At 41.3% G+C, this 12945-nt stretch overlaps 1 protein-coding gene across 4 annotated transcripts in view; it reads right to left on the reverse strand.

Moving 5' to 3' along the window:
• DSCAML1 (DS cell adhesion molecule like 1) overlaps nt 1-12945 on the reverse strand; it is a 487779-nt gene that overhangs the window by 138936 nt on the left and 335898 nt on the right. For all 4 annotated transcript variants that reach the window (XM_051987050.1, XM_051987051.1, XM_051987052.1 and 1 more), the window contains exon 4: nt 503-649. In XM_051987050.1, the coding sequence (XP_051843010.1) occupies nt 503-649 (147 nt within the window). The remainder of the gene's footprint in view (nt 1-502; nt 650-12945) is intronic.

Consider the following 12945-nt stretch of genomic DNA (forward strand, 5'->3'; position numbering starts at 1 on the left):
TCTCTCTCTCTCTCTCTCTCTCTCTCTCTCTCTCTCTCTCTCTCTCTCTGTATCTCTCTCTCTCTGTGTCTCTGTCTCTGTCTCTGACTTTTAAATCTCTGTCTCTTTCCTTTCAAGGGATTTTCCTTTTAGTGATATAAATTATATCAGGACTAGATTATATCTCATGAATCTGAATCTACAAATATGTTTCTTGTTAAGTTTCTTGACATTACATGTTTATTTACCATCTTTCTAAGACTAAAAGTATAGTATATTTAATATTGAAGTAATATTTCAATTCTTCTAATTCCTCATTCAGAATCTTTTTATGTAATGGGTACCCTTATCCATGATGCTGACAATGACTTCTGGACTTTGCAATAGAAGTTCACTTTATAAAAAAATTTTAAAATTTTAAAATTTTTTTAAATTTAATTTTTTAAATTTTAAAATTTAAATTTTTAAAAATTCATTTTGCTCTTCATATATCTTCCATCTCCACCTTGGCTGAGTGACCTACCTGACACAGAGAGTCGGGCCCCATTGCTTTGGCGGGTCTCACCACTGTACTTGTGTTTGGTGATGCAGCGGTATGTAGACAGGGCGTCCTCCTTCTGCACATCTGAGATGTATAGCCCACCATGGAAAGTAATAAAAAACCTATTTTCTGGAGACACAAACAGAAGAGAAATAGCTTATTAGTTGGCTAGCTGGGCATCAGTGACTAGGAGCAGACTCCACCATAGAAAGTAATAAAAACCCTATTTTCCAGAGACACAAACAGAAGAGAAATAGTTTATTAGTTGATTGGCTGGGCATCGATGACTAGGAGCAGGCCCCAAACTGCCACTTTGGGAAGGGGTCACCAACTGAATAAGAACAGAGGAGTAAATTTATTATAGGGGAGAATGTCCCAAGTGAGTGAAAATTTTACTCATGTACATAGATATCACAAAGAATCATAGTCAAATGCTCATCCATCCATCCATCCATCCATCTATTCATCTATCCATCTATTCAATACTTGTTACTTCTCAGGCTCTGTTCTGGACACTAGGTTTACAAAGACCAAAACAAAATATAGTTTCTGCCTTCGAGGAACTTATCTTCTATAAGGCAGAAACAATGCCTACATGGGAAAATCAATATAGGGTAATGGTAAGGGGTACTAACAAGCGAGGAGAAAGACCTTGTGTAGGATATAAGAACTGAGGTACACTTGAAAAAAGTTATATGTTATAAGAGGTAGTAGTAATTAAGAGCATAGGTAAGAGCAGTGAAAAAGCCAAGACAGAAAGGTTGGAGGGTCTCTCACAGAAAAGAACAGATGAGTCCCTTTGGCTGGATAGAGTATTTGGGAGAGAATCAGGTGTAACAAGCTTGGAAAGGTAGAAGACCGAGTATTTGAATCTAAATACAAGAGGAAGCCTTAGGAGCCTATTTTGCTTTGGTCAGATTACCTAGCATCTTGAGATCTCAGTTTCCTCCTCTGTAAAACAAGGCAGAAGAACTCCATTGTCTCTGAAGCCTCTTACAATGTCAGATCTTACAGAAATATGATCTGCTCTCTCCCATAAACCATCTCTGAGGCATAATCATTTAGCACATTTAGGTGTTAATCAAAACCTACCCAAAGATGATTTCCAGGAATAAGTTCAAGGCCACACATTTATATCAACTATTGGCAGTTGTTGGATAGAATTTTGGGCAGTGGAGTCAGGAAGATCTGAGTTTAAATCCTGCTGTTGACTAGCTCTCTAATCTTGAAAAGGTCATTTAACCCCTCCCAACTTCTGTTTTCTTATCCATAAAACAGGGGGTTAGATTTTATCATCTCTAATGTTCTTTCCAGTTCAAAATCTATAATCTTATTGATTTCTGTGACTATTCTCTCCTAAGAAGGTAGAAATAATGGTTCAATATCAATGATTAGTGGAAGCCTTCATGAATCTTTCGTTGGTCCTATTTTTTAAAAATTTTATCAATGGATTGGATAAAAGTATAAAAGTTGAGCTTATTGACTTTGCAGAACGCATAAAACTGGAAGGAGAGCTAACACAGTAGGGCAAAATCAAGATCCAAAATGATCTCTACGGGCTAGAGTAGATGGCCAAAATCTACTGGCCAAGCAGCAGGCCTGTTTTCCTGGAGAGCTAAGAAGAGTTATTACATTTTAAAATAAAGTTTTATCATATTAAAAATGTAAAAAAATTAATTTCTACCTGTGGAAGGGGGTGAATATATAAAAAGGAATAGGAGAGGATTTGATTTTCTGCCTATAGTTTGGGAACCCCTGGGCTAGATCATAAATTAAATTTAAAAAGCAAAGTCTTCTCTTTGGGTTCAAACAATCAGTCTTACAACTAAAAAAGGTAGGAAGGATGGAGAAAAGGGAGGACAAAAGGAAACAAACACTTATCACCCACTATGTGCCAGGCACTGTGCTAACTGTTTTACAAATAGTATCTTATTTGATTCTCACAAAAATCCTGGGAGGCAGTTGCTATTATTATCCTCACTTTATGGATGAGGAAACTAAGGTAGATAGAGATTAAGTGATTTGCCCAGAGTCACAAAAGAATGTCTAAGGCTAGATTTTAATTCACTGTTTTAACCATTGTACCAGCTATGATTAGAAGAAATGGTAGTGTATCAATGTGGAGAAGAATAAGGGGAGACATGAATCAAGTTTTCAAGTATTTGAAAGACTGTTTTGTGGAAGACAACGTAAGTAGCATAATGAACGGAACGCCAGGTTTGGAGTCAGGATGAATCATCTTCCTGAGTTAAAGTTACTTAACATTGTTTGCCTTTGTTTCTTCATCTGTAAATGAACTGGAGAAGGAAATGGCAAACCACTCTAGTATCTCTGCCAAGAAAACTCTACTCAATCAGAACTGAAAAATGACTGAACAATGCCATATTGGAGAATTCTAAGACTTGCACTGATTGATTCCTGAAGGCATGACCATGAGCACTGGATGTAAGTTGGGCAGAACTTAAGGGAAAAAAACTTTCTAATGCTCAGTCCTATTTAGGAATAGATTAGGCTTGGAAGAAAATAGACTCCTCTTCTCTTGAGGAATTGTCCTTGACTTCTATCAATAACTGATATAGATAAGTATATGGCTTCTCATTCCACTGGGGTGGCTGGCCATATGTCCTTCTTCCTAATTCCCCAGTCCCAGATATCAGTTCCCCCTAGTTCCTTAACTTGGGACAAAATGGTCTGGATGCTATGCTCGTTCCTTACTTAACCCTTTGAGTATTCCACTCCCATTGGTTTATGGGAGCCAGTGTTTAGTTTTTATTTTTAGTTTACTATTTAGGGAATTATTGAGGTGGCAAAGTGGATAGGAGTGGACTTGGCAGTGTGAAAGACCAGAGTTCAAATTCTCCCCCAGACACTTATTAGCAAATCACCCAACTTTTGCTTTCCTTAGTTGCATCATCTATAAAATGAGGCTAATAATAGAACCTACCTCATAAGGTTGTTGTGAGGATAAAATGAGACAGCATAGTGCTTTGCTAACCTTAATGTGTTAAATAAATGTTATTATTTTAATTATGCTGCTTCAGGGGCAATACATGTTACCCAGGGGAGAAGTAAGAGAGCTTCTCAGTGAGGGGAACCAGATGACACGGTTTTAATAGGACAGGGGTTCTTTTGGATGGGCACTTGGCTGGTTCCAGCCTTCAGTTATCACTATAGCATTCCCTCCAAAACAAGCACATAGACACACTTGTGTGTGTATGTTGTGTCAAACAGAGTTTTGTAGTATGGGTGGAAGAAGGAAAGGAGGGGAAATAGTCGGGGTGGGGCAGGGGCCGGGCCAAGGAGGCAGGGGAGGGAGGAGTGCAGAGAGGCTAGGTCTTCACCAGCCTGTCTGCCTGTGCTGTTTTGTCCCCCTCCTGTGACATCCCAAAGTCACTGCAGAAGCACCCGAATAATTTATTACGTAACCAGGAGCAGAATGCAGAACAGTTGGAGGGAGGTGGTACCAATCAGAGCCACCAGGAGGGGTGGGGCCTGGGGAGGATGTCCAGGCCCTGGAGAGAGAAACAGAAGAAAAGCATCAAGCAGCCCACAGGTGCCCGTGGCATGTGAGCACCTCATGATTCCCTCGCTCCCAGCAAAAGGAGGAGGAGAACCTATTGGCCAGACTGGAGCCACCAGTGGGGGGTGGCTGATGGGATAGGGGGAGGAGGGTGTGTGGCGGTTGGGGGGGGAGATGTTGTTTCTATAGCAACAAAAGCAGCTGCTGTATCTGATGTTTCACATCTTTCACTGTTCTCGTTTAATCCCTCCCCCCTTTTCTGTGCATGTTAATTGCAGTAACATATTCAGACACAGTCTATTGCTCCTTGTGAAACAAAGGCAGTGGAGAGATGCGCAGTATGATGGAGGGAAGGAGAAATCAGGGGTATTATGTTAATCTCCTCTGGGGGGGAACTTGTGCAACATTAGTTCTGCATGTTTAATGAGGATCCATTGATAGACCCTTCTGGGGAGAAGCGAAGGAGACAAGGCGGGCTCCCACAACATAGGGAGGGGAAACAGAGCTGGCAATGATGACGAGATCTGGTCAGGACCAAGTAGGACCGAGGGGGCTCCAGGGTGACCCGGACCCACTATATTCCTCCTCCACAAAACCATGGGAGACCTGAACGGGAGCCTCCTTCCTTCGGCCATCCTCCAGAGGACTGGATTTTAGGAGTCAGCAAAGAACAAAGCACTTGGCTCCTTCTTCCTCCAAGAGTCTTGCCCGGCTGGGCATGGGAGCCCCTCTCCCTCCTCAGGCCCTGAGACCAAGGCTATCGGGTCACCAGCTCACTGCGTGAGCTTGGATCTTGACCTTTCTGTGTCTCATCTTGCCTGCCTAGAATATGGGGAAGAATAACAGCTGCCTCTCACAGAAAGCATAAATGGGAGAACTGCAATTAGCTCTCATTATCAGAGCTGCCCTTTTACATTTAATTGCGCTTAATCATTTAATCTCATTTAATTTCTGCCCTCTTTGCTCTCTGTTTGCTTTCTTGATTCTTTCTAGATCAGTTGTAGTGGGCAAGGTAGGCAGGAGTAACAGCTAAGAGGGTGATGATAAACATGGCTACATCCTTGGCGTGGGCATGTGCCCCATGCAGACCCAAGGGATGTCAGGAACTCATGCAAAGCTGGGGCCTCAGTCAATAATAATCAGTTGCCAAGAGACCTCTCACTTTGTGAGACATTTATTTTCCCACTGTCTTCTCTCTGCTCTTCCATCAAGCACAGCTAGGGAGGAATATGCTCCAATAATCCTGGGACCCACGAAGGAACCTTGATCAGGAGGGTGTGAGAATCCTTCCTGTCCACATCATCCCCTGACAAATTGTCGTTATATGTTGCTTTGACATTTACCGAGTACTTTACAGAAATCAGATCATTTTGGTCTTGGAACCATTCTGTACAGTGGTTTTATATATACACTATATATATATAATTATCCCTATTTTGTAAATGAGAGTACTAAGATGCAGGAAAATAAAAAATGTTTTTCTCAAAGTCTTAAATAACACAACCAAAAGCCCAAATCATCTTTCCTCAGGGTTTTAACTTTCCTACTTCCTTCAACTTTCCTTCATGCGACATAATTCTGAGGTCTCTGTTGTCCTCTGGATGGGCTCCAGTTTGTCAAGGTCCTTAGCAACTGAGGAGAATCTTAGAAATGGAAGGGATAGGATAAAGCAGTCCTTGCAAGCCCCTCTTTTTATAAGAGAAAATAGCTCTAGTACAGGGAATCTGACTAAGATCACACTGAGAAATGGGAATAATATGAAAGAGAGGACAATTAAGGTAAACCAGGGGCAGAGACGGGGAAGGGCATAAAACTCAGAACGAATGGCGCGATCTGAATTGGAAAACAGAGAACCTGGTCCCTGTCTACATTCTAGTTTGTACTTTCCCTTTATCATTATTCTGACGCCGCAGCTTCTTGCCTCCAATCCTGGCCTCCTGGGAAATGAAGGAGATTGGGAGGGGGGAAATCAAGGGATGACAGCTGTGGGAGACTGAACTGAGATGCTAAGTGACCTGACAACATCTTTTCTTTCTTTTTTGTAAAAGGTCAAACAGCTGGGGTTGGAAGAATCCCTGGGGCCCAGGGGAGCCATGGAGAGATAATTGATAGAAACTTCTCTGTTCAAGACCACACAGGAGGGACTCACAGGCAAGAAATCAGACCAAAGGATCCACTGAGGAAGGTCTTAGGAAAAAATCCCTTGGCTGTGCCCTAAGACACCCAAGAGTGCTTTGGGGGAAAGACAGGACTTAGTATTGTAGTAGTATGTGGAGTCGGTGAGGGGAGGGAAGAAGGAGGATGGGGACCTGTAATGTTCAATTGTTTTCATCTATAAGTAAGACTGGAAGTACCAGACTAAGGCCACTATTTCCCATTTCTTCAAAACTTTAAAGTTTACAAAATACCCTGTGAGGTAGATAGTGCTAAGCCGGGTTGGCTATGAAAGCTTAAAATGACCCTCAGATTTTTGATCCTGTGATCTATGACCCTGTGTTACTAGCTCCATTTTACAGGTGAAAGATGACAGAGGACAAATGATTTTTTTTTTTAACATATAGTAATGCGGTGGCCAGAATTAAAAACTCGGCAGTCCTGATTCCAAGTCCATTCTTTTTCTACAATAGCACACTGCTTCTCTAATGAATGAAGTGTGTGTGTGTGTGGGGGGGGGGAGACAGGCAGGAAGAATCCCAGAAAGTAGAGGGTACAGATGTATGGAAACTTTGGAAATGCTATTTTGGGGGACTGTAAAGGGTTGCTTCAAGCTCACTCAATGTCCCCATCAAATTTATGTTGTTTTCTGCTCAGCATGACAGGTTAGTCATGATAACAGCAAAATGCCTTTTATTTTATTCACAGTGCCTTTTGGGAGAGTCCTGGATAGCAGATCTCCAATGCTTACTTACAAGGCATGATAACAGTTAGTTGTCCCAGATATGACCTGAAGGACTGAGGAAGGTTATAAAGGCAAGTGTGCTTCTGTTTATGCTACTGCAAAGTTTGATGGAAACAGAATTTTTGCAAATAGAATTCTTTTTTCAGAAAGCACTGGAGGAGCTTTCAAAGGAAGCCTTGAAAATATAAAGTCAGCTTTGAGGTGATGGGACCTGGATTCAAATCCTGTCTCTGATAGGGTTGGGTGTTATCCTTTGTTCTTGAAGAGGAACAAAATGATATTACTATGTTAGAGTCAAGTTACTGTGTCCAATTGTGACTGATCAGATTAATATGAGCTCTGCCATAGGTTGGACACAAATAGTCCCTGTGAACATTTGGGGTGGATTCTCTAACTTTGCTCACCCCAAATTTCTTCTGAGCTAATTCACTCCTGATTTGCTCTTAGAGCACAGAACCTTCTTTGATCAGGGCACGCCATACTGGGCACTTCTGTGCCAGTATTTTTCATGTCATACAATCTAATTCTGTTGATTTTAATTGATTCCAACTCTAATCTGATATGGATTCCCTGAGTCACCTTTGAGAAGCCTTTTGATCTTTCAGAGCCTATATTTTCTTATCTGTAAAAGGAGAGAGATAGACTTTAGAGTTTCTTAAAACCTTAAAGGATTTAGGGTTTCTTCAGGGAGTCTGTAAAAATGGAGGGTTAATATTTTGAAAACTTTATTTCAGAATAATTAGTCTCTTTTATAATTCTATGTATTTTATTTTGTATATTTCAAAACATTATTCTGAGAAAGGATCCATAAGCTCCATCAAATAGTCAAAGGATTCCATAACATAAATGAGCTTAAACTGTCTCCTCTTCTAAAGCAGAGATTCCTTTTAAAATATGAATAATACATTTTACATATAATAATATTCTATTACATATACTACTACTAGTAATAGTAGTTTTATTTATCTTTCATTCTTTTTGGAGTTGCTTAATGCCAAGTTATGCACATTATCTGAAACAGAACCTAGAGAAAGTTCTGCTAGAATTTAGTTAGCTTTCAATAGACGATATCTCTTTTAGGAAGTCTTTTTTGACTTCTATATATTCAGGGATATACTGGAGCCAGCTCAGCTTTTCATTGTTAAATTTTCAGCATGATCATTTACATTTCACAAATTGGCAATTGCTACAAATTAGGCTTTGGTTTACTCTTTTGTTTCTTGTCTAGACTTAAGAAAGTGTTAAAAATGCATATTAAATTTAAAAGTATATATTTATACATGCCCCTACTTCTTCGACCTCTAGACTGGTTGTTAAATATTTACCAGCATAATTATATATTGCTCTATTAATATTGCTTGAGCTCGCTCAGCAGGAATGCAGTAGAAGGCTCTGGGAATGAAGTCATCAATAAGCTGTGGACAATTACTACTACTACCACCACCACCACTACTACCATTACTACTACTACTACTACTACTACTACTACCACCACTACTACCACTACTACTACTATTACTACTACAACCACTACTACCACTACTACTACTACTACCACTACTACCACTACTACTACTACTACTACAATCACTACTACACCACTACTACTACTACTACCACAACTACTACTACTACTACTACTACCACTACTACTACTACTACTACTACTACTACTACTACTACTACTACTACTACTACAATCACTACTACTACTACTACTACTACACTATCAGTACCACCATCACATTACTAGCACTACTAGAAGTTTTAGAATTACCACTACCACTACTTCTACCACCACCAGTACTACTAATACTATTATCACCACCATCAATAATTAGCATTTATATAACTCTTTTTTCAAAGTATATTGCATCCATTATCTAACTTGAACCTTACAACATCCCTGACTGCACTTAAGTTACCATGTGTTCCTCAGCACCTATGCTAGTCGGGACCTCCCTTACGTTCCTAAGACAATCTGACCATTCTGGGAGTCAGGATACCTGGTTTCTCATCACAGTTCTGCTTGTGGTTTGCTGTTATGACCTTGGGATGATTGTTTGGCCCAAACTCTGCCAGATGCTAAAGATAAATAAAACATGGTCCCTGCCTGAAGAGAGCTTATTGTTTAGTGGTTGAAATAATGAACATGCTCAAATAGAATAAAAATAGTGTAATAATTAAACACAAGAGTGGATGCATCATTTCCAAGGAAGAGGATCAAAGACTTCATGAAGAAAGTTGCTTTGGAAGGATGGTAGGTTTTTGATAGGCAGAGTTGGATGGAAATAGAATTCCCTGGGGTAAAAGCAGGGAAGCAGAAGATTCTGAGTTGGGTTTGGCAAATGGTATATGGTTCAGTTTGACTGGAGTTTAGGGTGCCATTTATTGAAAAGAAAATAGGGAATCAATTCCTTGCTATTATGGACAAACATCCTGCTTTCCTCTTGTGTTGTTAGCATTCTCTACCTCTTTAAATTACTTAGTATTTACTTATCAATGTATAATCATATCTCCTCAGTAGACTGTAACCTCCTCGAGGGCAGGGTTACTTCTCTCTCTCTCTCTCTCTCTTTTTTTTTTTTTTTTTTTTTGTCCTTGTATGCTTAGTACACTGACTTCTAGGTAAATGATGAATTCAACTAAATTGTTATTGAGGAGTAGTCAGAGAGTTTCCAGAGGTAAGTGACAAAAGGCTTAAAACTAACTTCTCCCTCAGGCTGGCCTTCAAAGCCAACTAAGACTGCCCCCCTACGCCTTACATGAAGTCTCTGTTTCAGCCAATCCAAAATCTCAACCTACTCTTCAAAAGTACTTCTATCTGAAATGTTTTTTTTAGTCCTCTCCATCTTGTTCTTGCCCTTTGGCAAAATGCTGCTGAAGAGTCACCTGGGAAGCCCCCTTTCACAATTTTTACCTATCTTCTCCCCTCCCTGCCTTCAATATTTTCTTGTGTCTATCATGTAGTCTTCCCTTATTAGCTCAGTGTATCCTCCTTGATTATTTTTCTGTTGGATATCCCAAAAGATCTAAATTTGGAAGACTTGCGAGAGATCATGCTTCAGAGGTGGTAAAAAAAAAAAAGCATCAAAGAGAGGAAGTGATTTCATATCTCTCTGTGAGTGTCCAAAGTCTGCGCCCAGGGTTCTACTGAGCGTTGCTTGTTGATTGAGAAATGACAGCTTCTTGAACTGGGACATCACAGCCAGAGCACAAACAGGGACGTGGGCAAAACCTGACTGGTATTGCACTCCCTGAGATCAGATTCCCAGCATACCTATATCTGTAAACTGGCGATCCCCTACCTGCCCCAATCCTGAACTCTTCTATTCTTTTGCTCTTTCCATCATCTCTTCCTTGAGGATTATGAGAAGCAGATGAAGACTGAGTCTTTTGATTTTGCTCTTCTTCACATTCCCTTACTCCTTTCCCTGCCTTTAGCTTCTTTCCCTCTTTCCCCCCTATTTGCTTTAGTTCACCTCATTAATTTTCTCATGAATTCTTCTCTCTCTGTCTCTCCCTCCCTCTCTGTCTGTCTGTCTCTTTCTGGAGGTGGGGTGGAGCATTGTGTTCAGTCAACCAAGTCCTAGTTGAGCCCAGCCCAGCACAGACAGAGGAGGAGAGAACACCAGCTCCATTCATTTCAAGAGAAGGATTTGGTACCCAATTAACTTCCTCACCTTTCAGCTGCTTAAATTATCACCTTTGGATTTACTTCCATTGACTGAATCCTAGCATTAAGCTCTCCTTAGCTGCCTGGGTCTCTGCCTGAAAAGTGAGTTAAGCAGTACAGCTGGTCTGAGGTCACTACAATTAAAATGCTTGTTGGAGAAGACTCCAGTGTTATGGGCATCAGGCAGCAGCTTCCTTCCCCTTCCTCCCTTCCTTGCCTAGTGCAGCCCAATCCCTTTTATCTCGAGGAGAACACTTCTCGTACTCTTGGGTAATTAGGTGGAGTAGTCTATAGCATGCCAGGCCTGGAGACAGGAAGATCTGAACTCAAAAATGACCTCTGACATTCACTAGGTATGTGACCCAGTGCAAGACACTGAACCTGTGTACCTCAGTTTCCTCATCCGTAAAAGGAGCTGGAGAGGGAAATGGTGAACCACTCTAGTACCTTTGTAAAAAAACCCCAAATGGGATCATGAAGAGTCAGACATGACTGAGAAAAAAGGACAACAATAATAGAATAATAGTTCTTGTTCTTATATGATTACTTGGCTAAAATTTTTATGTGGATTAGTGGGTAGTTTGGTCAGGGTACTTTGGAAGGGAAGATTTCCTAAGGTGTCTTAGGAGCTTCTGTTTTTAGGCAGCAAGGACTGAGTGGACAGAGGCAGATCTAATCGGGGTAATAAAGGTCTTTGCTCCCCTTCTCAAAATGAAACATCCAGACCTTTTGCTAATATCCTCATCAAGTTATGGGTTTCCTTACTGGGGCTTCTGTCAAAGACTGGCACTCTGTCTCCTGAATGATATGGTATCTTCCCTACTGAAAGGATATGATATCCATGTGAGTCAGGCAGGAAACCTGGGATCCCTAGTTACTTCAAATAAACCACAAATGGAATGATTTCATGACCCTTCACCATCTTGGCGGCTTATCTCCTAGGGATGCTTTTGAGTTTATCAATTCCATCTTAAAATGCAGCTTCAGATGTGACCATGGGATTCCCTTAGTGTGACTGTCCATTCCAGAATACCATAGGACTATTATCTCCCTCGTTCTGGAAACTTTCTCCTTTAATGCAGCCCAAATTACATGAGCTTTTTGGCTACCATGCTGCAATGTTGACTCATGTGGACTGTGCAGTCTGATAAAACCCCAGGTTTTTGTCATGTGAACTCTAGTTGGGATTATTTTTCAAGCCCATGAGGTTTGCTTAGGGTTTAGAGTATTAGAACCAGTGGGAATGCCCTGTTGCCCCCGCTTTGCAGCTTACAAATAAACCCACAGTCTATGCCACATGGGGAATGGGGAGAGAACTCTAGCCAGGTCCTGTTATCAGAAAATAATTTGTTCTCTTTTAAAAGAAAGGAGATATTTAGACCTGTCACACTGCCCAAGTCTGTTTCCCCGAGCTGCTGCTGGACAGAGCAGCAATTGGCCCCAGAGGCCTCCCAATTCTGTAAGAAAAATTGCAATCAATACAGGTTACCAGTTACTGCTCTCTCCAATAGAGATTTATAAAAACAATGGGGTCAGGCCTGAAGCTCTGAGCCTAGCGGATAGTTCATAAGACTAATGAGTTAGCTCACCCCCAACACCCGGGGTTGCTTTTTCTGTGCACACACTCTGTTTGAGCTGCTGGGGGAAGATCGATGAGGGCTACCATTTATGAATTGGCCCCCGTTGGCACAAGCCCAGGCTTCTGGGATATTATTCCAGGGCAACTCTCCAGGGCTGCCCCCGAATCACCCAAGGGAGGAAGGCACACAAAAACCTCTGCGCCTGCATTTATTTATTTAATCTGTGGGCTGACAAGGGTTCTGACTGTGAAGGAGGAGCAAGGATGGAGTCCTGTTCTTTTGGAGACTCAAGGTCTCAAGAACACATGAGCTTTGCCCCACTGATGTGAGGAGCAGAGTTCTCAAACCTTTTTTGAAATGGTTGGTTGGGGAAGGCTAGGGCTTTAAGTGTGAGGGGAGATGGAGAGGGAGCTCTCGTTTTCCTGGGACTGGTGATCTTCTTGGCAGTGACACAGCAGTCGGGGCTAGAGGAGAATCACAAATTCCTGAAAGGGATGTTAGCAACCATGTTGTCCAACTACTCCCCGACCAAGGATCCTTCTGGAGTTATGTCAGATCCTCCTTCTTCCACCAAGTACTATCAAAATTCCCTGAGGAGGCAAACTATCAGCTTTCCACCTGCTGCAGCCTCCATCAATTAATAAACATTTACTAACATCATATATGCCCTGCTGTAAATGCTTAAGTGCTGGATAGACAAAACAAAAGCAAAGAGCCCCTTCTCTCACTCTAGCACAAGGTGAGGGCTAA

Source organism: Antechinus flavipes, chromosome 3 (assembly GCF_016432865.1).
Source record: "Antechinus flavipes isolate AdamAnt ecotype Samford, QLD, Australia chromosome 3, AdamAnt_v2, whole genome shotgun sequence".
NCBI lineage: Eukaryota > Metazoa > Chordata > Mammalia > Dasyuromorphia > Dasyuridae > Antechinus > Antechinus flavipes.